At 52.3% G+C, this 25,733-nt stretch overlaps 1 protein-coding gene across 1 annotated transcript; it reads left to right on the top strand.

The window, feature by feature from the left end:
- The first annotated feature begins 3,176 nt into the window (after nt 1–3,176).
- Nucleotides 3,177–25,248, top strand: LOC133352554 (SERTA domain-containing protein 2-like). The gene is made up of 2 exons (XM_061568266.1): nt 3,177–3,497; nt 20,086–25,248. The coding sequence occupies exon 2, from the start codon at nt 20,111–20,113 to the stop codon at nt 21,137–21,139; it is 1,029 nt and encodes a 342-aa protein (XP_061424250.1). The 5' UTR covers nt 3,177–3,497; nt 20,086–20,110; the 3' UTR covers nt 21,140–25,248.
- The last annotated feature ends 485 nt before the right edge of the window (nt 25,249–25,733 follow it).

Below are 25,733 nucleotides of genomic sequence, written 5' to 3'. Positions count from 1 at the left end.
CGATTGCTGTATTATTTAACTTTTATTCATTTTAATTTTTTACCTACGTGACTTTACCGAAAAAACCTAACAATACAATTGGGCTTTTTTTCTGCTGACATCGAGCCCACAGCAGCCTACATACAACACGCTTTGCACGTAGTATGGTGTTTGCCCGTTCGAAAAAAACTCTCCAGGCTTTCCAAACAAAAATCGCTGCTGAGCTTGCGAGATCTGACGAGGTAGGGCTCGTTTCGTTCCCTCGATTGCCACACAGCAAACAAAATCTCACGGGGAAATCTAAAACTACCAGTTTTTTTTTCGAAATTCTCAACCCATACGGTTTAGCCGTATTATTGTACAGGGAAATTGAGTTTTCAAATCCATACGGCGTACAGCCGTTTCAAGACAGGCAAAAAAAATGTGTCTATTTGTTTGTGTATCTCCCTTGTGATGGGACTTTGTAGGATGAACGTTGAGATTTATAAGGGCACGGGGTGACCAATAAGGTCCGAATTGGTCTGTAATAGGTTAGGGCACTGATAAGGGTATGGAATCTTGATGTTCGCGTGTTTGACTCGACACGTTTTCACATCCACCTTTTGAAAAAGTGCAAGAGAGCAGTGGGATGGTAGTTGTCGATTGCGTATTTTTTTTAAGTACTGTATATAATGATAACGTGGCCCAGTAGAGGCAGTAAGGGAAGTGAAACATTCACGCAAACAACCACGAACGAACGGTGTAGGAACGACAACGCACTGCCGTAAACATCGACGAAAATGTGTCACGATTTGGGATATCGAATCGATTAAAGAATCAATTCATGGGGGGGGGGGGTGGGTTTTTTTTCTCGTTTGCACAGTTTGTCGGGTTTGTGCTGACTTGCATACGCTGCGTCTCGTTAACTTTGCCTCTCCGACGTTGTTTGAATATTGCCTGTCATGTTTGTACTTGCTGCCTCGTGTGTCCTAGTCGTCTAGTTTGTACTGTCATTTTATGTCCAGTTTCTATCCGTCTCGTGTCATTTGTACCGTCCGTCCCGTACGCTCCACTCGTCTCTGCTGTTTGTAATGTCTTTTTCTCCAACGTTTGCTTAAAACTACATTAGCAGCCGAATCGCTTGGAATTATAAACGCACGATTCTATACACGCACCGTGTGCTTAAGAACAATTGAATCATTTCATTGTCTCACGCCGTACGAATGCTGTGAGCGGCCGTCGTCACAAATCGCGGACATCGGTGATGACAAACGATGGCTTGCGACAGCGATAATTGAGATGACAAATCAAGTGACACATTCACGGAGACGCCACCGATCGTCATATTCGTGGCAGTGATGGATGGGCCACGGGTAATGACGGTTCTCAAGACAGTGGCGAGATAGATGATGACTCGTGACGGGAGAGAACCGAGGATGATCATTCACACGCGACTCGTTCACGAATCCACCGCGAAACGGTGATAATCCTCACAGTGATGGATGGTGACAGTGGAGATGGCTCGTGGCAGAATCGATATGAGATTTCAAGGGACACATTCGAAAGCCGTGGACATCATCACAACCGAGACGGTGCCTATGGATGTTTGGACTTCTTTTGCCCTGTACCATGGCCAACCACGCTAATTCGGAGTTGCTGGATGTCTGTATTAATGCATTCTGACAGTGGAAACTGATCTGACGACAACTGACGCGAAACACATTCGCTTGAAGCCACCGGCCAATGCACAACAACCATTGTCACCGCCTGTGGTGGATTGTGCCGATGATGTGGACTTATAACCGAGATGATGAGTCGAGTGACAGCGTCCTCAAGTCCACCGTAGACGCGGCGATGTTTGGACGCTGACGAGGGAGGAGAGAGAGACGGTGGCTAGTGACGGATTCGACGTAAAGCGAGAGACATTGGCCACGTTGACACAACCACGACCGGCGAAAAACGACGGCGATGACCCCTTCGTGACGATGATTGGGAATTTTAGATGATTGTATTCGCAACATTCACAGTGTCACCAATGAACCAAGGGGCCATCCATTTAGTAGGTCCGCAAAAATCTGTCAAACTTGACCCCTCTTCCCTGTACACACGCGGACTTTTTACACCCGCCCCCCCCGAATCCTATAGAACGGCCAATGTTTAATCCACGCAGAAACGATGAAGGATTAATACTATTAACGTGTTTAAGCCAACAGATAGTCTACCACCGGACGATCCAACTCATTCGAAGGCCAATGTAGACGACTTATTATCGAGGCTTCATCCCCCAACCCCTATGCGTACCGAACATTGTGAGTAGACCCCCCCTCTCTCTCCATGTGCACGTACTAAATGGATGGCCCCCCAATTCCACCATAAGACTTGTAGTACCACTACGACCGCCGTATCGCTGCGTTATCGTCGGGGTTGTTACCTCCTTCGCTTGGGCCAACGCCGCTGGGGGAAGAGGATGGGGGGCTCGAGAATTGCCAATTCAACCGAGACTCCCAACGGGGGAGACCATCACGGAACAACAACAACAACAGCAGCAGCAGCAGCCATAATCAAAAGCTGTCGATGGCGGATCAATCGATCAGTACACGACGAAAAGTAGCCGAGGCTCACACCGGCAGTCAACAATCGACGCGAAAACCACAAACGACGACACGACGACCATAACAACCCTGAACCGATGATCGTGATCATTTTTTTAATGTTTGTTCTTTTCTGCCAGCGTGCGGCGGTGGCATTGGGGAGGGGGGGGTGGTGCTTCCATGAAACTCAACGCCGTGAGCGCAGTTGTTGTTAGCGAGCAGCAGCAGCATGAGCATGATATACAGTGCGGCTCCCTCCCTCCCTCCATCCCACCCCACGTGTATGGCGGCACGGGTCTCCACCCTCATCCACCACCAGCACCCCCACGCCTTCCTCCATCGCGGCTCCAGTCCCCCGCCCGCTCTCGGCTCGCTCCACCGAGTGGCCGACTCGGGGAGTGGCGGCGTCGGTGGCGGCGGCGGTGGGGGGGAGGGGGGAAGGGGAGGGAATGTGGGCGGGGCCTCGCAAACGAAACAGCCCCCCTGACCAATGGCAGCGACGGGATATGAATAATTAACGCGGTTGCCCCTGGCTACGGGTGAGACGTCAGCACTGGGGCTGCCAATCAAAGAAATGACTTCACAAGTCCCCCCCACCCCCACCCACCCCCACCCAGCAGTTTCGTGGCTTCGCGTGCCCCGAGTGGCCGTGGGAGAAGCCCTCTTAGACACAGACGACGAGGCCGTGGTGGTGGTGGCAGTGGTGGCTTAGGGCAAAGTGATCGGGAGAGTATTTGTAAGTTAATTTCAACCCCCCCCCTTGAGCTCTCGAACAAAACAAGCTATTTTTTTTGTACACGTATGTAAAGTTGATTCTTGTTTTGAGTTTTTATTTTAGCCGGTTGGGGAGGGTGAAAAAGATTTTGCGTGGTGCTTTGGGGTTTTTTTTTTAGTTGAAAAAGAAATAAAACCAAGAAGACAAAGTCCGGAGTTTGTTCGTCACACGAGGTGAGTGGAGTGTGGGCATTTAAATCCCCCCACACACAGAGCAAAGTGGCCACTTTGAACAACAAAATATCAAGACAGAGATTGTGCTTAGAGTGGGATACGTTCGTGGTGGGTTTCATGAGACTTGAGTGTTTGGGCATTGGTTCAATTGAGGATACCTTGGTTGTACTGTACTTCTGTGCCTGTCCCCCCCTCTGTTTTGCGAACTCGCACTGACCAGCGTGGTGAAGTATGGTCAAATAAACCCCAACACGATTGACGAAATGAGGGTTGTTTCGCGAATGTTGAAAGACTTTTGAATGAACTGTCACGATTCCCGGAGTCGTGGTCGGATTCAGAAATGGATCGAGTGTTTGTGTCTCGTGTTTTTTGTCTTTCCCCCACGTCCCGTCTCGTTTGTAATGTTTTATGTTGAGTCTATTATAGCCGTGTTCTGTTTGCACAGTTTCTGTTCAACCCATTCGCCTAGCTAATGCGCATTCGCAAATCATTGGCGTGTCGTAATAACGTGGTGAACACCGTTTTTTAAATCGATTTCTCGGGCACGATTCTGCACTAAGGAGCGTGAGCCACAGAATAGATCTTCAATCGATTAATCGTTAAACGACAACACGTTTGCGTAACTCTTTTAACGCGTTGGAGTGTAACGATGACAATCGGTTGTTCAAGTGCAAGGAGTGAGAATGGATGGTATAGCGGCCACTGGAATGAATTAATCGTGCAATGGACAGACCACGGCTGATTATTATACAATTGTGTATGTGTTTTAACGGGCGATGTTTAAAAAAAAGTTACAAACGTGACAGTCTGCTTGTGTATTCCCACTATCCCCAATTGCTCCTCTCTTAAAGGGACACCTACGACAACATACTGCTGCTGATCCACTTCAATTACGAGAGACGAAATCTCTTGCATTGAAACATCGACTTGTGCTTAGCGTTCTAATCCATTGCATGAATAATAATAATCATTCACAGCCCCTTTTGAAGGGTGGTGACGAGGTAGTGTGTTGTGTGTTGTACAATGTCAACGTATCCTCGGAGTAAAACAAGCTTTCAAAAGTAATGCACATCAGCAATGGTCCCTTTATTAACCCGGGGTAGCCTCGCTGAGTCTCAACACCCATCTGCTCAGGAGGGTCATGGTGCATTGGTTGGGGATGTTTGGCCTTGAATGACATTGTTCGTGAGACTGTGGCTTCGCACACACACACACACACGACACTCGGAAAACATCCGCACAGATGGGTGCAAGGATCCAAGTTAGAATGGCGTGCGTTGAATCCACCGCCGTTGCTGTACCGCCCACCAGTCCCCGTGAGTAGGTGGAGCAAACATCCATCGGTTAATCGATTTTTTTTAATCGATGTGGTGAGTGGAGATTAGTGTTTTCGAATCTCGTGCATTGCCATCTCTATGGCCGTGGTGTTGGTCGCACGTAAATGGCTTCACGTGATGCCCCTTTCAGCCACTGGAGGCGCTGCATTCGCGATGTTAAAAGTATCGATTAACGAATCGGATCGATTCATGTGGGTCTCTTTCACAGACGTGAAGTCACCGCGAGTGTCGTAGAGAGGCGATTTCGACGTGAAATTATATTATTATTGGTTGATTAGTCGAATACATTAGATGCCTGTGCTCACGATACACGCACAGAATTGTGCTCGTGAGAAATCTAACATCGATTTACGAAGTTCTAAGCCGATGTTACATTTCAGTTAAGGGAGCGAACCAAAACTGGACAAACGAGACAGAACATAGACTTAATGCAGGTGAGACGGCGAAATTGGCAATACAAGTCGATTGTTAAATCGAATCGTGACTTCCTCATGTGACGAGGGAGGTGGATCTCCATGGTTTACAGAGTGCGGTTTCCAACTCTTATAATCCCACTCTGTATCTCTCTGGCCCCTCTTGATCTCCTATGAAGAAGGAGCTGTTGCCCGAAACGTTGCCTATTGTATGTTTTCCTTTTAAGGTCACAGTTATTGACGGGATGTGTTGAGCGTATATGCCAGAAGGTGGTCAAGTCGTGGGCTAACGATCCATAATGTCTTAACAAACCGATGGATCGTGAGACAAACTCATGGACGTGACCCACACACAGCCACTAGAGGCGCTAGCATTCTCAACAATCTTAGTTTTAGATTTGAAGATTTCGTGACGGCAAGGATTCATACTCTTTGGTTTTTTCGGTAAAGTTCACGGAGGTAAAACAATAAATAAATAAAATAAATGTAGTTGTTTTCATTTATTTTCATTTATTGTTTCACCTACGTGACTTTACCGAAAAAACAAAGAGTATCATCTTAGTTTTATTTTTGAAGTCAATTAATCGAGCATTGAATTTCCACTGGCCATCGATGGTTGGAATCGTTAACGTGTGTATCGGCTGTCCTGAAAGTCAACATTTTGACTTGCTTAGTTGAGTTAAATTGTGTGGCCACATAATTTCGACATGCGCTCAAATACGAGTTTGGGACTGCCGATCAATTAATCGATTTAATTAGATTCCAACTTTTATGTTACGTATATGGTGAATCCGTGCACGGGAGTATACTGTAATTTTAACGTGGATTGAATCGATCGAATCGATTAAATCCACGTGGATTTGGAATCATTGCATGCTTGTTGATGCAGTCTGCCATATAGAAACATTATTTGTGTTTTTTTTATCATTTGGTGACCCGGGTGAGTCAAGCCAATATAGAGACTAACCCTAGTCTCTTGAGTTCTCACCTGGTTACACACACAAAAACTACTTTCAACTTGCAAATCAAATCCGTTGTTGAATACATTATTAAAGTAAACTTGAGTTATACAGTATTATGGGGCTTTTATTTAGTCATTTTTATTGTACCAGGTAAGGCCCACTAGGCTCTATATATCTCTTTTTCAGAAGCGACCTGGCCACAAATGATAGCCCAATTAAGTGGCATATCATGTAGAAATCTACAGCAGCTGAACCCAGCCCCCCCCCCCCCCCCAAAAAAAAAACGCCAAGCGGCCAGCAATAAACAGCGTCAAAATTGTATCCATGGAGATAAGAGTGAACGCGTTTCTCAAATTTAGCGAGGCTCTTAAGAACGTGGGGATGGAGACGATGGGAGGAGAGGAATTCCAAAGTGTAGCAGGCGAGGTAAGGAGCAGAAAAGAAGTGAGCAGCGGCAGTAAATGGTGAGCGGGTGAGTCAGTTAGGTGGGTGGTGGAGTGGCTGAGTCAGTGTTGTGTTGTTGCTATGTGGTGGTTGAACACAATATGGATGAGACGACACTGGTAGATTCGATTCCTCAACAACGACGTGTAACAATAGTTGGAATATTTGCGATTTTTCTACACTTATGTTGCATTTCACATTAACCGGCGTGTTGGCTGAACTGTTGATTAAAACCAATCTAGATCGATTAAAACAATTAAGTCGTTTTTTCCAATCGAATTGTGAGCATGGAATCGTTGAGCGGGATTGATGGCAATCCACTGCTGGATGGATGTCTCCACGTCGTGTCGGTCATTGAGTTTGTTTGATCTTAACTTCACCACGCTGATCAGTGTGAGTAGAAGGGTGGGGGGGAGCTCTAAGTCCGGTTCTGATATCACACGCCACTGATGTTAGCCGTAGCCGGGAATCAATCGAACGTGGCCGATTATTCGTAGTCATGAATTATATTATTAAAAGTGTTTCCAAGTTTTGAGAATACATAATTTCCAAGATGTTTTCATCTTTATTACGCACGATCTTCCCCGAGACAATAGTCGTCGTCGTGGATAATGTAAGAAATGCAAAGTAACAAGCCAGGAGACACAGTTCTTACGCATGATCTTTCTGAATAAATCTTATCTCGTTCATAATTATTCTTCCGGAAGACATCTTCTTGCCCATCTTTAAGCAGCGGCAGCAGCAGCGTGTTCAGAATCATCTTCTGGCATGCACGGTACCGTATTCTCCCCATTAAAGCCCCACCACACATTTTGTTTAAATACCCCCCCCCCAAGACGATTTGGGGACATGCGTCTTACTTTTAGGTGCGTCGCTAGTCGGGTACATACGGTAATTAAAAACAACCCGTTCGCTCATCGACAACCGTTCATACCTCAATTTCAATACTGTTATTAATCAATTTATATTTTAAATGCAATCATCGGACTCCTATGGTTGTATCGTGAAGTCTCCTGGTGAAAAATGTGGCCATTTCCCCCACGCGTCGCCTTCGTTTCCGTGTTAAGGCCACGCAAAAGTGCTGTTGTCGAATGTTGAGTTTTGCTGCTGCTGTTGTTGTTAATTGCGCCGATGCAGTTGTCGCCAAGATAAGTCGGTAAAATAAGAGGAGGCGGCGAGACGTTTCGGCTGTGTACGTGACGCGCAGTGGGAACCGCGATGGCGCTTTACGTAACGTGGCGGCTCGCAAGATCCGGCAACTGGAATCACCCACCAAGTGGACCGGAGTCAGAAGATTTATTTCTCTCTCGCATTTTGCTGCATTCCACTTATTAATTTTTTTTCCCTTTTCCCTCGATGGTATTCGCGAAGTGTTTTTATTTTGACGGTTTATTTTATTGTTTAGCCGCCTTATTCTCAGGATAACCCAAGTGTCTTGTTTGATCCCATCTTTTTGTGCTTTTTCTCACGTTTAACCGTCGTGACGGCATTTACAAACAAAAGAGAGACACAAAGCAACGCCGCAGTCACCTTTTAAAACACGACACCAGACTCAGTTTGTCGTCTTTGATTCAATAAACATCGTAAGATTTAAAATACCGCACAGGGCAAATGAACGCCGTGCGTTATTTTGTCTCAACTCCGTTTGCTCCATTCCGCATTTTGTCTTGCGCAGCGTGGCGAGTCTGAGTGACGCCGCTTTCCCGGAATGGAATGGATGGGGGTGGGGTAGTTGATGGTGGTTTGTTGCTGGTTAGTTGATGATGGTTGGCTTGGTGATTTTGTGGTGACGGTAGTGATGTTGATGATTTCGGTGGTGGTGGTGGTAGTGGCTGTGGTGGTGGTGGTTTTGGTAGTGGTGGTGGTTATGATGAGCTGATGATGGCGGTGGCTCTGTTGGTAATAATAGTGAAGTGATGGCTGGGGCATGTGATCATAATTGTGGTGGTGGTGGTGGTGTTGATGGTCGTGAGACAGTCATTGGCCCTGTTGGTTATAGCCAGGTTATTACTCAGATGTTCAATCCAATCTCTGAACCCATGGGTGTCACTAAACATCTCTCAATTCGCCAAACAAGCTGGAATACGGTATCGTAGGCGAGATGGCCTCTGGCTTGCCACGAAAAAAATTCTTTTATGTAAGAAATGGCAAGAAACTCTGGGCAGGCAAAAGTCGATCACTGCATTCTAAAAAAAAAATGTAGTCCCATGAATTTTCTGGACCATAGTTTCATAACGACGTCTGTTTAAGCAGGCGAAACCCTGAACTGGTTTATACTTTTTAGGTCCTCATCAGCAGAGTTAGGCTCTGTTCGATCCATTTTTTTGTCAGAAGCTATAGGAAGGAGACAACCGTTTAGAGTTTTATCTTTCGACAAGATATATACATTCAATGTTAACATTCCACAATTGTGCAATCATTCACATGAATACCAGATTGGCCCAGGTGGATTATGAAATTTCCAGTTACAAAACTTGAGAAAGTAATTATATATATATTACTAGATCATCGAATATCTTTCGATTGGTTTGGGTATTCGATCAAATTCCTTCACAATTTACTGTTATGCAAGTTTTGTACGTAAAGTATGTAGGCCAAATCTCTGCAGTCGGTTGCGTTATATAATGATGACGTTTCTCCGTTACAGACGGGCAGACGTATATCCCGTTTTAGTCAGGCTTTTTTGTTTGTTAGCGAGCACCTATAATTATCAGCTTAGCCGTCAACTTAAACGTTAGGGCTGTAAGCGCGCCTGGATGAATCGGACTCTGTTAAGAGTTGGCATTCGCGGGAGATGCATAGAATCGCGTGTGCACGTGTGTGTTTGTGTGTGGGTTTTTGTCGACGTATGCATATGATATGCGAATGTTGCACGTCGAGGAAACGAGACGCGAGAAAGGGAAAATGATAATCGAGAAGTGTTACAAATCATGAGTGAGTGGGGAGAGAATAATCGAGTTTTGAGTCGAATCGCAGCCCCGAATCTCCGGGTGAATCGTTCTCACCCGCAGAATGTTCACGCGCACAACACGTGGAGGCAACGCTACCCTCACCACCCCTCCACTCACCACCCCATCACTCACCACCCCATCACTCACCACCCCGTCACTCACCACCCCATCACTCACCACCCCTCCACTCACCACCCCGTCACTCACCACCCCATCACTCACCACCCCTCCACTCACCACCCCATCACTCACCACCCCATCACTCACCACCCCATCCACTCACCACCCCGTCACTCACCACCCCGTCACTCACCACCCCGTCACTCACCAGCCCCATCACTCACCACCCCATCACTCACCACCCCATCCACTCACCACCCCTCCACTCACCACCCCTCCACTCACCACCCCTCACTCACCACCCATCACTCACCACCCCTCCACTCACCACCCCTCCACTCCCCACCCCTCCACTCACCACCCCATCACTCACCACCCCTCCACTCCCCACCCCATCACTCACCACCCCTCCACTCCCCACCCCTCCACTCACCACCCCATCACTCACCACCCCTCCACTCCCCACCCCTCCACTCCCCACCCCATCACTCACCACCCCTCCACTCCCCACCCCTCCACTCCACCACCCCATCACTCACCACCCCTCCACTCCCCACCCCTCCACTCACCACCCCATCACTCACCACCCCTCCACTCACCACCCCTCCACTCCCCACCCCTCCACTCCCCACCCCCATCCACTCCCACCCCTCCACTCACCACCCCTCCACTCCCCACCCATCCACTCCCACCCCATCACTCACCACCCCTCCACTCCCCACCCCTCCACTCACCACCCCATCACTCCCACCCTCCACTCCCCACCCCTCCACTCACCACACCCCATCACTCACCAACCCTCCACTCACCACCCCTCCCTCACCACCCCTCCACTCCCCACCCCTCCACTCCCCACCCCTCACTCACCACCCCCCTCCACTCCCCACCCCATCACTCACACCTCCACTCCCACCCCTCCACTCACCACCCTCCACTCCCACCCCTCACTCACACCCATCCACTACACCACCCCTCCACTCCCCCACCCCTCCACTCACCACCCCACTCACGCACCACCCCTCCACTCACCACCCCACTCCACCACCACCCCTCCACTCACCATCCCTCCACTCACCACCCCATCACTCACCACCCCTCCACTCCCCACCCCTCCACTCACCACCCCATCACTCACCACCCCTCCACTCACCACCCCTCCACTCCCCCCCCATCACTCACCACCCCTCCACTCACCACCCCTCCACTCCCCACCCCTCCACTCACCACCCCTCCACTCACCACCCCTCCACTCACCACCCCTCCACTCCCCACCCCTCCACTCACCACCCCATCACTCACCACCCCTCCACTCACCACCCCTCCACTCACCACCCCTCTACTCACCATCCCTCCACTCACCACCCCATCACTCACCACCCCATCACTCCCCACCCCTCCACTCACCACCCCGTCACTCACCACCCCTCCACTCTCCACCCCATCACTCCCCCACCCCTCCACTCACCACCCCGTCACTCACCACCCCTCCACTCACCACCCCATCACTCCCCACCCCTCCACTCACCACCCCGTCACTCACCACCCCTCCACTCACCACCCCATCACTCCCCACCCCATCACTCACCACCCCATCACTCCCCACCCCTCCACTCACCACCCCGTCACTCGCCACCCCTCCACTCACCACCCCTCCACTCACCACCCCCATCACCACCCCATCACTCACCACCCCTCCACTCACCACCCCATCACTCGCCACCCCTCCACTCGCCACACCATCACTCACCACCCCATCACTCACCACCCCTCCACTCAGCACCCCTCCACTCACCACCCCATCACTCACCACCCCATCACTCACCACCCCATCACTCACCACCCCATCACTCACCACCCCATCACTCGCCACCCCATCACTCGCCACCCCTCCACTCCCCACCCCTCCACTCACCACCCCATCACTCGCCACCCCTCCACTCACCACCCCGTCACTCACCACCCCGTCACTCACCACCCCGTCACTCGCCACCCCTCCACTCGCCACCCCATCACTCGCCACCCCATCACTCGCCACCCCTCCACTCACCACCCCTCCACTCACCACCCCATCACTCACCACCCCATCACTCCCCACCCCTCCACTCACCACCCCTCCACTCACCACCCCATCACTCGCCACCCCTCCACTCGCCACCCCTCCACTCGCCACCCCATCACTCGCCACCCCATCACTCGCCACCCCATCACTCGCCACCCCATCACTCACCACCCCATCACTCACCACCCCATCACTCACCACCCCTCCACTCACCACCCCTCCACTCACCACCCCATCACTCGCCACCCCATCACTCACCACCCCATCACTCACCACCCCTCCACTCACCACCCCTCCACTCACCACCCCATCACTCGCCACCCCTCCACTCACCACCCCATCACTCGCCACCCCATCACTCGCCACCCCATCACTCGCCACCCCATCACTCGCCACCCCTCCACTCCCCACCCCTCCACTCACCACCCCTCCACTCCCCACCCCTCCACTCACCACCCCTGCACTCACCACCCCTCCACTCACCACCCCATCACTCACCACCCCTCCACTCGCCACCCCATCACTCGCCACCCCTCCACTCGCCACCCCATCACTCGCCACCCCATCACTCGCCACCCCATCACTCGCCACCCCTCCACTCACCACCCCTCCCCACTCACCACCCCTCCACTCCCCACCCCTCCACTCACCACCCCATCACTCACCACCCCCATCACTCACCACCCCATCACTCACCACCCCTCCACTCACCACCCCTCCACTCCCCACCCCTCCACTCACCACCCCATCACTCACCACCCCATCACTCACCACCCCATCACTCACCACCCCTCCACTCCCCACCCCTCCACTCCCCACCCCTCCACTCACCATCCCTCCACTCCCCACCCCTCCACTCACCACCCCTCCACTCCCCACCCCTCCACTCACCACCCCATCACTCACCACCCCATCACTCACCACCCCTCCACTCACCACCCCATCACTCACCACCCCTCAACTCACCACCCCATCACTCACCACCCCATCACTCACCACCCCATCACTCACCACCCCTCCACTCACCACCCCATCACTCACCACCCCATCACTCACCACCCCATCACTCACCACCCCTCCACTCACCACCCCATCACTCACCACCCCATCACTCACCACCCCTGCACTCACCACCCCTCCACTCACCACCCCATCACTCACCCTCTTCTCACCACCTCCTTCCTCTACCCATCACCCCCTCCCTCACTGCCTACATCCACCCTTAACTCACCACCCACACCATTATCTCACTACTAACACCCTCCCTCACTGCCTCCATCCACCCTTAACTCACTACCTACAACTCATTACCTACAACTCACTACCTACAACTAACGACCTACAACTCACTACTTACACCTTCCCGCAGCCTACCGCCCCCACCCTAAACTCACCACCACCGCCCTTCCTCGACTCACCACCCCACCCCTATCCACGTCTCGGCATCCCTCCCCATCCCTCCCCTTCCCTCCCCATCTCTCCCCTTTCCTTCCCACCCACCCCACCACCCCACCCCACGCTGTTTTCGACGACTCCCGCTTTGTGCGTGGTGGGGCACGTGGTGGGTGTCGCGCTGGGTACGGCCTGTCCTCGCTTTGGGACAGAAAATAGCCTCGCCTGGCAGTGGCGAGGGAGACCCAGGGGGTGAAGTATGGCCCACGGGACACGTGAGCGGGGGGGGGGGGGTGTTCGTCGCTCGGCGATGAGTGGAGGCCGCGAGCCACGAAAGCGCTCACCACCACCACCTCTTCCTCGCCTCGTCTGCGCCGTTCTGCGAGAAACTGCCCCGCGTTGCTGTGCGAAATGGTAACGCGGCATTCAAACCTCATGGCAGCACCCCGGCTCTCGCATAATGTCCGCGATGCAGTCATCTTTAGTCTCTTGATGGTGGGCGATGCGGCCATCGACTCATCTGGACGAGCTGTACACGATGCACCACCAGTATGGTTAAGTACGAACGTTCAGGGTTTCGGCGCAATCGCCCTCGCTGCGTTTCTACATCGCTGAGTGTGGCACCGATTTCGGATTGATTGGTTACCCCAGTCGCCGAGTTAAGTACAACCCCTGGGGAAAAAAAAATAGTGTCCCAGAAATAAAATATTTAGTTGCCTCGGCCGTTTTGTATTATTTGGAACCCCGGGGTACCGCCATCAGGATCGATTGATCAAGGGGCAAAATGTTGGATTAAAAAGCGTCCAGCACTGACAGTGCTAACCTGCACTCCAAACACGAAACATCAATCCACTGCTGGATGAACGTCGCCTCAAGGCTGTCGTTGCCATGTGCCTTTGGTGTAATAACCCACCTTAGGGACCTTCACACCGGCTGGTCTCATCACTCCATCTCCTCGGCCGGTGTCCCTCCTGAAATGATCCTGTGACCCGGGGTGAAGCTTTACTCGTGGTGATGTCACCGCATCATGAGCCAGGGTCTCCACTACTGGATGAAGAGCACACAGCTACTGTGCCACAGCCCGTATCGGCCCTGCACATGCATTTACATAGCTCCTTAATACAGCAAAGCCACTGAAACGCAAGACTTTTCCAGGAGAGATATTTGGCCAAATTATACGAATGTTTTTTTGACTGGAGTACCCAGCGAAAACGCATCACACACAGACACAAAAGAGTTAACCATCAGAGCTCCCCACAGATGCATTTGTGAATTCATTGTACTGCCATTTTGCGACTGGGTCAGCATCTCAACGGTAGTGCTGCTCTCAGGGATGTTATCTCTCCATCCTTTCGGCTGCCATTCCATTGCCAGTCTTCGTCAACAACGCCTCTTTGCACGTGAATAGGCCAGTCACGGTGTTTTGGTGGAAACAGAAGGTGAAAAGTGCACACACGGAAGCGTCCGGAGAGAGGTGTTCCCAGGAGATTCAAAAAGAGGAACCACGTGGATGAGAGGGAACATGGGCAGGTTTTTGGGGACATCCCGTTGACTTGTGGTGTTGGGTAGGGGGCACGTCGCTATCGGAGTGGATTGTGGTCGAGACTAACGACGGGCGTGAGTGGCGGCCAAAGGACGCGCTCCACGGAGATGGAGTCATGAAATCGGCTCGGTGGATCGGTTACATCGTGGGACCGTGAGAGGGGTGGTCGATGGGCGCGTGGAGGCGTCAAAAAATCACCGATTGCAGTGCTAACCCGCGCCGCAAACACCCATCAACAGCCATGAGCAATCCACTGCTGGATGACGGCCCATCGGTCATCATCCCTTCATTATTCTCAATTAAAACAACGCTTTACGCGATCGTGTATGCGGCACGGATTCATCACAAAATGCGCCAGTGGGATTGAGGAATTAGCGCCCGATATTTATTTAAAAACGCAAGCCCTGCTGTAAAGGCAATCGATGACCAGTGGGGGTTGGGTTGGTGCAGCAGCGCCTATGTGTGTGTGTATGCGCTCGCTAACAGCACTTGCCCCTAGAGCCTGTTAAGGCTATACAGGGGACCTTTGTCTGTGGGGAGCGGTAGCGCAGTGGCCAGCTGCGCTACGAACCCGGCGACTCGAGTTCGATTCCCGCTCACGGCCAACACCAGTGACGATTATCTGAACCGGCCCTGGGCTTCCCCTTGGTCGACTCGGCCTCAAATGAGTACCTTGGCGCGGTGTGTAAACATCGCCACTGGGGAGACAAAGGCGGCCGGGCGTGGTGCTGGTGACCCTTGTGTGTCGTGACGACATTCATAGGCGTTTGCGAGCAGCGTTTGAGCCAACAGTCTGTTAAGGCTACAGCGGGCGGTCTTTGTCTTCGTGCCGTTTGCGTGTGAGAGTCTGTGTGTCTTTGTCCGAGCAGCCTTAAATTAGTACCTGGTGCGATGTGTAACCATCGGTACTGGGGGGGGAGAGACAAAGGCGGCCCGGAGTGGTGCTGGATGCAACACCCCTTTTGGTGTTCCATCCAGCCATTGTTAGGGGCTTATGAATAGCACATGCCCCAACAGCCTGTGCAGGCTACACGGGGTGTCTTTGTGTGTGCAATGAGTTATTTATTGCGTGTGGGTCCCATCATCCAGGGGCGACTCAAAGCAGCTCTGTTTTTGTGCGAGCTGCAGTCTGCGTCCTGTTTTTGTGAAATTTGTTTTGAAGCTAAAAGGGGGGAGAGTCATGATGATGGTATCAGCTCGTGCTGATATGCGTGCCGAGTGGATGGTTGCATCGTCGGACCGCCAGTGAGACGGCGATGTAACTTGCACACACACACACTCGCGCACAAAAAACAGGCTTGGGGAGGCCTCCATCCAGCGGTGGATTGATATTGGCCGATGATAGAGCCTTTCAGCGGGGATGGAATCAGGACGGAAGGTGGTGTCGCATCCAAAGCAGCGGGTGAATGGAATTTTTGTTATCTTTTAACTTGGCCCCAACAAAAAATAGCTCGTCTCAATTCGTGTTTGACAAACATCTTTTTAAACATTTTGCCGATTTTACTCTTTTACTGATTTCATTTTTTGTTGATTTGGTCGTATTGCGCCACCACCCCGCCCCTTCGCATCATCAGCTGTTGAGCATGGAGCAAATTATTCCAGCACCGCCTCTTGCATTTCTGTCGCGTCACTGAAATTTATATATTTTAAAAGACGCACAAGGCATTTTCCCTACCGTATTTAATTAACGCACTTCATTCATTTCTCTGGAGAGGCAATGCCGGGTGTATTTGTTGTTATTTTGCACAGAAGGGATGAGTGGGGGGGGAGGGTACCTGCTGAGAGAGAGAGGCTCTTCGCTAACGGGCACGGCTCACGCGTGTAATATCGCAAACGGTGTGAAACCCGTCGTCCTGAGTAATGAATTCCTGAAATATGACTTGGGCCAATCTGCCCGGCTTGCCCCCCCCCACCTACCCCCATCCCCGTAAGTCGATAGCCCACCACTCAACGTGGGCTGCAACTCCGTTCTGCGCGCGCATCCGTCACGGGGAGGAGGCGCATCGCCCGTTGCGCATTTCGCCGCGCGCCAGGGGCTGGGTTTTTTTTTCCGGTGCTGCTGCTGCTGCTCCTGCTGCTGCTCCTGCTGCTGCTCTTGCTGCTGCTGCTGCTGCTGCGATGGGGAGCGCAGGTGCGCGGTTGCGTGGATCGCTAAAGTCTCTCTCGTTTTTTGTGGGAAATAGTTTTAACGGGAAAGCATTAAAACAACCGCGCCTTGCGGTGCGCACTGGATCTTGGGATCGGAAGGGGGGGGGAGAGGCAAGGAGCTGGGTGGTTGTGGGGGGGGGGGAGCGGTTGGTTGGAGAGGGGGGGGCGTATTACACATTAGGGGGTTTACGGCCAAATGAAAAACTCGGCCGACCCATAAACCCAATACAGTAGCGTCAACCGCGCGCTCGATGGTAATAACGCCGTCCGCCACGATCGCTGCAGCAACCCCCGCGGCACGGCCATCGATCACGGGGTCCATCGTGACCCCCCCCTCACCCCCCGCGCTGCCCGTCGGCCCTAGCTCCTCGCCGTGCAATGATCGCAACGCTTCGCCGTGTTGCAAAGCACCGCCTTCGATGATAAGTCACGATCCCGATACTTTCCTCCTCGTGCTTTTTCTCTCTGATCCCGCACCTGATTAATTAGCACGGTTTGCTACATACGGTGCTAAAGATAGATACATACTAAAGAAACTCAACTATTTTACCAGATTGGCCTACTTAACTATATATTGACCTGGTCACAAAATGATAGTTCAACTAAGTGGATTACCACGTGGAAATTGATAGCAGCAGCCAAATACTCTGAACGCACATTTCTAAAATGTGGAGGGAAAAACTGGAGGACCCGGAGGAAAAAAAAAAACCACGCGAACACGGTGAGAGAGACACCCACACTCCAAATATACAGGCGTCAGGCTTGGGATTGAACCCATGACCTCCTGCATACCAGGCGAGCCATGCAACATCTCGGCACCGGGGCGTACATCCTCTGCCCGTGCCCTGAAGAAGGAAAATGTTAATTCTAGATTTGAAGCTTTCGTGACTGCAATGATTCATACTCTTAGTTCTTTCGGTAAAGTCACGTAGGTAAAAAATGAAATTAAAATGAATAAAAATATATTTATTTTATTTTGAAATGAAATTAAAATGAATAAAAATATATTTATTTTATTTGTATGAATTTTAATTTCATTTTTTACCTACGTGACTTTACCGAAAGAACTAAGAGTAAGGGAAATGTTAGTTTGGTGTGTGCGTCATATCCAGGGCTGGATCGGCCAGCATACACCAACGAGTTGTTGGAGATCTCGCAGTACAGCGGGCGCCCCAGCGGTGACTTGCTTAGCTTTAACGGCTGCGTTTTTTCGGATCGTGCCGTGCATTGTTCGGCACGACGTCCGACGTTTTTGGCTCCGCGCGCCGGGAGCTCGTCCACGAACCGAACCCACGAATCTCTTCTGAAGTGGGGCGAGACGTCGGGACGCCCGCGTCGCGATCGAAGAGCTACGCAACAACAACAGCAACAGCAACAAACAACAACATTGTCATGGCAGCAATGTGCTCCGCAAAATAAATAAACATTGCCCAGAACGTCGGCCTGTTACGAACGCGGCTCTCGACGCCAGCGCAGCCATCGCGATGTCGCCGACTCCGCGGACGCCGCGGCACGGACGAGGCGGCGCGCGTCGGGCGAGGTGGCGGCAATGTCAGACGACGTTCGTTCAGTCGGGAGGAATGAATGGAATTGCATTGACGGCGGTTGCGGCTACCGCCCGCGCTGTAGATGCTCAAGTTAAACCCACAACGCTCTATTCGGCGGGCCGTGTTAACGATGGCGTGCCGCACGCGCGAACGAACATCAATCGATCCTGGGGGGTCGCCATTCGTGCAAATACGTCCGCAGAAATGAGCGCATCTGCCGACGTTTCGTTGAGGCTCGTGGAGCGAACACAAAACTCGATGCGAAAAACACAATACAGTATGGTTGAAAATGAGAAGGAAAAAAATGGGATTGCGACCCTGGATCGCGACGATTCATAGAATCGCTGGGGAAGGGGGCGGACGAATGCCTCATCTCCTCGTGCCTCGACCTTTTGGGCTGTTGGGGCACGCCCGGTTTCCTTCACCGGGTATCTCCTTGCAGTGCTCTCTCTGTCCGCTTCTCTACTTGCGCATGTTGAACTTCTTTCGCACCGTACGTAGCCAACCGTGCTAACCGGAGGCGCTTTCTCTCTCTCTCTGTCCGTCGCCGCATCTTTTTCGAAGCGAGATCGCCATTAATCTGCGCGCGCCGGTCCCCCCTGGGTTTGGCCGCGCTCTCACCGTAGCTTGAGACACAGCGAGGGTTGTCGTTTGACAAAGCCTCAGCGGGGCGGGTCTCAGGACGACGGCCAGTTGGCTGCGATGCAACACGCTCCCTCCTCCTCCGCCCTGCGCTCGCGAGCGCCTTTCGGCCCCGCCTGCTCGACACGTTGCATAAACAGCTTTAGCGATTTATTTATTTCATTCATTTTTTCTTTTCTCTCCCTCCTCCTCCCCGCTATCGATGGGACGCGTGCAATAAGCCACCAACACCAGGCGTGTTTACGGGGGGGAGGGGGGAGCCGGGCTTGATTTATTGAATTTTATTTCGTGCGTACGAGGCGGGTTTATTAAGATGCATTACGGGGCGTTTACGAGGTGGCTCGCCCTCGTGATGCCACGTGGTGTGCACTGCACCGCGTACCGAGCGCACGCGAGTCGCCTTCATTTCAATCGTCAAAAAGCCGTGAGGGGTGGCTGGGTTTGCTCAGGAGGATGGAGTGGGACCCGGAGCCACAGCACGGCCGAGAACCCCGGGGTTCGAATTTGTGTTCGGCGGTCTTCGTTATTAAAACAGGGTTCTCTCAAGCGAGTTGATCGCCTCGACCAAATCACCAATGGCTGCACACACACGCACACACAAAGTATAACCGTGAAATGCGGTTGTGCACTTAATTGGGATAAATTCCAACTCTGAGCATTCCAAAAACATCGGTTTGTTCGTCGTGCGATGAAACATTTCCGCCGTAGCAGGGCACGTGCGCGAAAGTCCAACTCCCCAAGTCTACACCCTAAATAAACGTAACATGGAGGAGTCTCTGGTCTGTTATCAAACACGGAGGATGCTATACTCTATAACGTCGTTGAATATATCCTCCGTCCCGCGAAACGACGCTGATATGCCAATCTCAATGAAACAAAAGACAAAGATCCTCCGCATAGCCTACACAGGCTGTTGGGGAAAGTGCTCTTAGCAAGCATCTATGAAGGCCGGAACGGTATACGATAAAAACACGCGCACGCTCGTACACACAAACAATGGCCAACCAACACGAATCTGTTTCCGTTGCAGCTGCGGCGGCCTGCAGCAAGTCACCATGGGTAAAGGAGTGAAGCGGAAGCTGAGCGCCGACGAGGACGGCTTCCCGGGCGTTGCCGGAGGCGAAGACGGCGACGCTGGCGCCGCCGAGCGGCTGTGCCCGGGCAGCGGTGCCGGCGGCGTCGTCGTCGACGGCGGCCGCCGCGGCGGCCCGGGCTACACGCAGCGCCGGCAGCGCGTGCTCGACGCGTCGCTCCGCAAGATGCACGCCGGGCAGGCCCTCCGCGACCCCAGCCTGCGGCGCTCCGTCCTCGTCGCCAACACCGTGCGGCGCATCCAGACCGAGATGTGCGGCGAGGAGGAACGCGCCGCCGCCGCGGCCGGCGCCGTGGCCGCGGCGGCTGCCATGGCCGCGGCGTTCGCGTGCCCCGGGGACGTCGAGCGCGAGCCGACGCCCGCCCCGGGCTGCGCCGTCTGCCACGACTACGACGGGTCGGAGGGCGGCCCGGACTACGAGCGGCTCGCCAAGCTCGGCGCCGTGGAGCAGCGGCTGCTGCATGGCGGCCTCGAGAGCATCTCGTGCGCGCTCACCTCGGCGCTCAAGGACCTCGTGTTCGGCGACGGCGACGGCTCGGGGACGAGCGGCGGAGGAGGTCCCGTCGGCGTGGGGCCGGCGGCGGCGGCGGGCGTCTGCGTGGGCGGCAACGGCGGCGTCCCGCGGGGCTGGCCGGCGACGGGCGGGTGCGACTGGCACGAGCTGGACTCGGTGTTCAGCGGGCTGGAGATCGCGGTGGGCCCCGCGGCGCGCCTGCTCGCCGACCTGGAGGTGGAGCTGGACGATCACTTTGCGGACATCGACACGTCGATGTACGACGACGCGGACGCAGCCGACCCGTGGCCGCCGGGCCTCTCCGTGTCCCTCCTGGTGGCACCCGGGAAGGTGCCGCCGGGCTCGCTGTCGGAAGACCTGCTCAGGAACTTGTCGCCCTGCGGTGGCGGCGTCGGTGGTGGCGGTGGCTCGCAGCCGCTTAGAAGCTCGGACTTCAGCGAACTCGATCAAATCATGGAGGTTCTAGTGGGGTCGTGATAACGACGGAAAGACCCGCCGCCTCCCCTGAAGTTTTCTTAAACGTTATTTTGTGTTTTGACTGCACCGTGCAGATGCACGCTTTACATGACACTAAACTGAACTGCCTCACTCCTCCCGTTTTTCGAAATTAAGGCCGATTTTGTGCCTTGGCCAACTCGGTCATGAATGTTGGAAATGGATTTTTTTTTTTAATATTTATAGTATTTATTGAAATCAAGCACAAACTTCGACATCAAGCAAAGATAATTCTGAAATGAATAACGGTTTTCCATTGCAGGTATTTACACAGGACGTTGCGTTATCCGTATTTTCCGATGTGCCTAACAGCAAGATGAACTGCAATAGACTGGCTCCTCGAAACAGGACAAAACTGTTGAGCAAAACAGATGTTTTATCCCAAAAAAAAAAACCGAGTATACTTTTTGTAAACTTCGGACGTTCAAACGTGTGGGTCCGTCTCCCTCCCCCCACGGGGGGGGGGGGGGGGGTAAAATAGAAAATGACAACGTTTGCTTAAATGCACGGAAAACAGTACTTCCATTTTTATCGAACTATTGTGGCGTTCTGTCGTTTTTTGAAACTTGTTGTTTGTGGCGTGCAGTTGGCAGCACAGAGTCGTACGTTCGCCATAACCTTTTTGCAGTGTCTCTGTTTCAATGTTTTCTGAAGATGATTTCCGCCCGCCCCTTTAACATCTTAATCGATAAGCAAAACCTTGTGGTGTGTGTGTGTTAGCATTAAGACATTACGTACATGTGAGCCCAAAAAGAGTAATGAACTCTTGATGGTGATTTTTTTATTCTCGGGGCGAACGTGTCGATCTTATGATAATTATTATTTTAAATGTGTATAATTTAGTCCACGCCTTTGCTGGAGTTAGGTGAAAGAGCGAGGCGTGTAAGAATTGAAAGTCGATTGCAGGCTCGTGGGTATGATTGCTGGTGTGAAATTAATTGTACATTTTATACAAAATTTGCACAGGAATTCTATACTTTTTCTATATAAATATTCTAAAGATGACTTTTATATTTGGAATGCATGCTTTATTTTAAGAGAGATTATGTATTTATGCGTCTGTGGTGTGGCCCACACGAAGGAAGAGTCATCGCGAAGCCGTGAACTCTTTGCGGATGAAGGCCTCCGATGGCAAACTGGCCCCAGTGCACGCCGAATACACTGTGCATCTGCACAGGTAATTTGCATTGCAATGTAATGCATCGTCCCAATGATCTGATCCTGCCCCTAGCTCCCAATCCAATCACGGATTACTTTCAAAATCACACTCACTCCCTTCAAGATTCTCCATGGACTCACCCCTGCCTATTATCCCCTCTCATCTCACTCTACTCCCCTCCACACGCTCTCCTAACTCTCCCCCCTCATCTCGACTCCCCTCCACGCACTCTCCTACCACTCCCCTCCCATCTCACTCTACTCCCCTCCACGCACTCTCCTACCTCTCCCTTCTCATCCCACGCACTCTCCTACCTCTCCCCCCTCATCTCACTCTACTCCCCTCCACGCACTCTCCTACCTCTCCCCTCCCATCTCACTCTACTCCCCTCCACGCACTCTCCTACCTCCCCTCCCCTTTTATTTCACTCCATGCACTCTTCTCTCCAGAAACAGGCCTTTTGTGTCGAATCCCCTTTGCTCAGCGAGAGGTCACCTCTTCTCCTCTGCTGCACCACCCTGAGGCTGGAACTCCTTCCCCCCACCCCCCAGCCATCCGTGCTGTCGGCTCCCCCCTGCCGCTGTTCAAGTCCAGGCTAAAAAGAAAAGTCTTCCTATTCTCCTCTGCCTATTACTGAGGACTGCCTCTCGTCAGAAAGTACAACAGCCCCACTCTTCCTGCGCAGCATCACGGAGATGCCGTCTCATTTAGCCACCGCCGCACGAATCCAAATTGCGTTGCGCTCATCGCCAGGGAACGCCGCCGAGTTCACGGAGACGCGATGGCCTTACTCGCGTCGCTCGCACCTTCCATGTGACGACGACATCACCACCGCCCGACGTTCTGTTCAGTGTTTTGCAAGGGAAATCCGCGGCCGCAACACTCGTCAACTGTGACCATGTTCGGCCACTTTGCTACGGGGAGAGGGGGTGGAGGGGGGGGGCATTAAATCCGGGAAGGCCAATTTAAAAGAGCTGCGTTAAGAAAGTGGATTGCTCCTTCCCCCCCCCCCCCCCCCCCCGTGTCAAATGTAACAATTCGGCAGGCGAATCCTTACATCGCTTAGGGCTTAAGTTCTCACCGAATATATTCCCCGGATCACCGTATTCCAGGAGATGGCACGTGACTACTAGTAGCCGCGGCCCCACAGTGAGGGATCTGCATCAACAGTATACTGGATGTGGTGTGCCGGGTTTGCGCGGGAAAAAATGCTTCGGGCTCACCCACCCGGATGGACCTGGCTGAAATGAAACCCTGACGACCGCTCAAACCTCCCTCCCTCGTGTTTGTGGCGTCTTGTCGAGCGCTGTGCCGACCCCTCTCCCCCCCCTCCACGTTTTGTCTGTGCCCGTGTAACTTATTGGTAATTTATTGAAACGATCAGTTCGATGTCTCTGAAAACAGGATTGCGCCGCGCACTGTTGTGTTTGAAATTAAGAACACGTTCAATTTTTCTCGTTGTTTTTCCTCCCCCCTCGTCTTTCGCCCGAACTCCCATCATCGAGTTCCCCCCCCCTCCTCTCCAAGTCCCCAGTCTGTTCACCGTTCTTGTTGTAATCCCTGGGGCTATAACGCAGGACCTGTTACAGCGCCGTAGCAATGTCGTGTAAGTTCGGTTTGCGATAGACCTTTCTTTGCTTCCGAGTAAAAACGAGAGGGGTTACGACGCTGGTTCGTGCGCGTTCGGCGGGGGGGGGGGTGAGTTACGGGAAAACGCTCGAGTTGTCGTACTACAATCACAGCCTCGCCGCATTGACGAGAAAGCCGAAACGGCATTGTCTGCATTCAGGCCCCCCCCCCCCCCAACTGCCGTTGGTCATCGTCCGATCGGAGTGGGCTCCAAGCGGGACTTGATTTCTCGCCGAGTATTTATTACCGAGTCGCCCGTAGACTGGAGTAGGTTAGCGCGCGACCAGTGTCCACAGGCCATCGCAGGATGGTGTGTCCTGGATGCGGTGTGCCGGAGTGCAAACGTCGCTAACTCGGACGCAAAAAACATTAAACCCTGATCCACACTGTTTCGAAATTCGGTTTGGGGGGGGGGGGGGGGCTGTTGCTTTAAAGGCTGTCTTGTTATTAGGGGACACAGCCAGGAATCAGAATCATTTATTTATCCTGGAGGAATCCCATGAGCCATAACGCGCTTTTTCACAGATTGCAAGTATAGGGGAGGGGGGTGCATCTTGAACATTCACTTGTCAAATTTATCCCAAATGCGTGCATTTACCGGATTCGGTATCTGGGAATATCGTTTACAGTGAAAAAGCCATCAAGATTCTCCATCCAGTGTTCTCGTAATAATGTCATGTTTGGCTCAGCTGGTTGACCGTAACGATCAATTCGAGACAATTCGATGATCTGTCGTCAATCGGGGGTCGCGATTCGATTCCAGAATCGATCGTCGTCTCAACGTCCGGTGGTGGAGAGTCACGTGACCTCCATTACATGCGTCGTGATCGACAAACGTCGCCTTTTTAATTGGGTGCATCGGGAGCTTCAGAATCGATGTCCATCGATGACTTGAAGCATCCGTTTTCGACTCTGTTTTCCAATTCTGCGGCATTTTCTCTTTCACGTGTATAACGTTACAAACCGGAAGGAGCAATGGTTCCCAGACACCAATGTGAACACCTTACAATTCCTGGCTGTGCCTCCAACTTAACTTTCCTTTCGCAAAACAACAACAACAACCAAGAACCGTCCACGGTTCACGAGCCGAGACCGAACGTTTCACTTTGCCATGACCGCCCAAGGCGACGAAACTTTAGCGGCACCAATTTCTTTATTTGCTCAATAAAAGCGATTTGTGACACAACCTTTCCGAATGAATTGGTTGTTATTTTTTTAACCACTTTTATCGATCGTACAAAAGAAATCATTACGAGCAAAGTTTTGGCGTTCTCCTGCGGTCCTAACCTTCACCGTGGTCCACGGACGATCGTTGAAAATGTGGGCCACTTTAATTTTTGTAATTGCCACAAATCTCTCATTGAAGACAAACCCCCCTTATCCGTTGGACCCTAATACCTACAACTCCTATGATCCGCGGGTCTTCATCGGGAAATTCCACCGAAATTCTTACGCTCGAATGTTTCCGCAGATAGCCAATCGGCGAAGTAGTCCCCATTATTTTCAGATTATTCGCAATTTTGCCCGACAGATGGGTGTAGTAACTTCCCAGATAACCAAGCGGATAACGACGTAAGATTTGCTATGTTTGTGCCCCACATCACAACAGATAGGAGTTCTGCATGAAGCTGGGTCACACGCTCCTGCGACTATGCAGAAAATTAAACTCAAACCGAATAGAACTCTGGGTCAGAGGTCAGAGAGCGGAGCTGCCACCACTGTGATACTGGATTAGTATCTAGACTTAGGCCGCTTTTCGTTAAAACGTGGTCCTCACGTGTAGCCAGA

The sequence above is a fragment of the Lethenteron reissneri genome, chromosome 41, assembly GCF_015708825.2.
Source record: "Lethenteron reissneri isolate LAM-NWPU_2019-01 chromosome 41, ASM1570882v1, whole genome shotgun sequence".
Taxonomy (NCBI): Eukaryota; Metazoa; Chordata; class Hyperoartia; order Petromyzontiformes; family Petromyzontidae; genus Lethenteron; species Lethenteron reissneri.
This window is presented reverse-complemented; position numbering and strand designations above follow the sequence as displayed.

Coding starts and splice junctions, on each gene's coding strand:
- LOC133352554 (XM_061568266.1), top strand. CDS start 20,111: ATGGGTAAAGGAGTGAAGCGGAAGCTGAGCGCCGACGAGGACGGCTTC.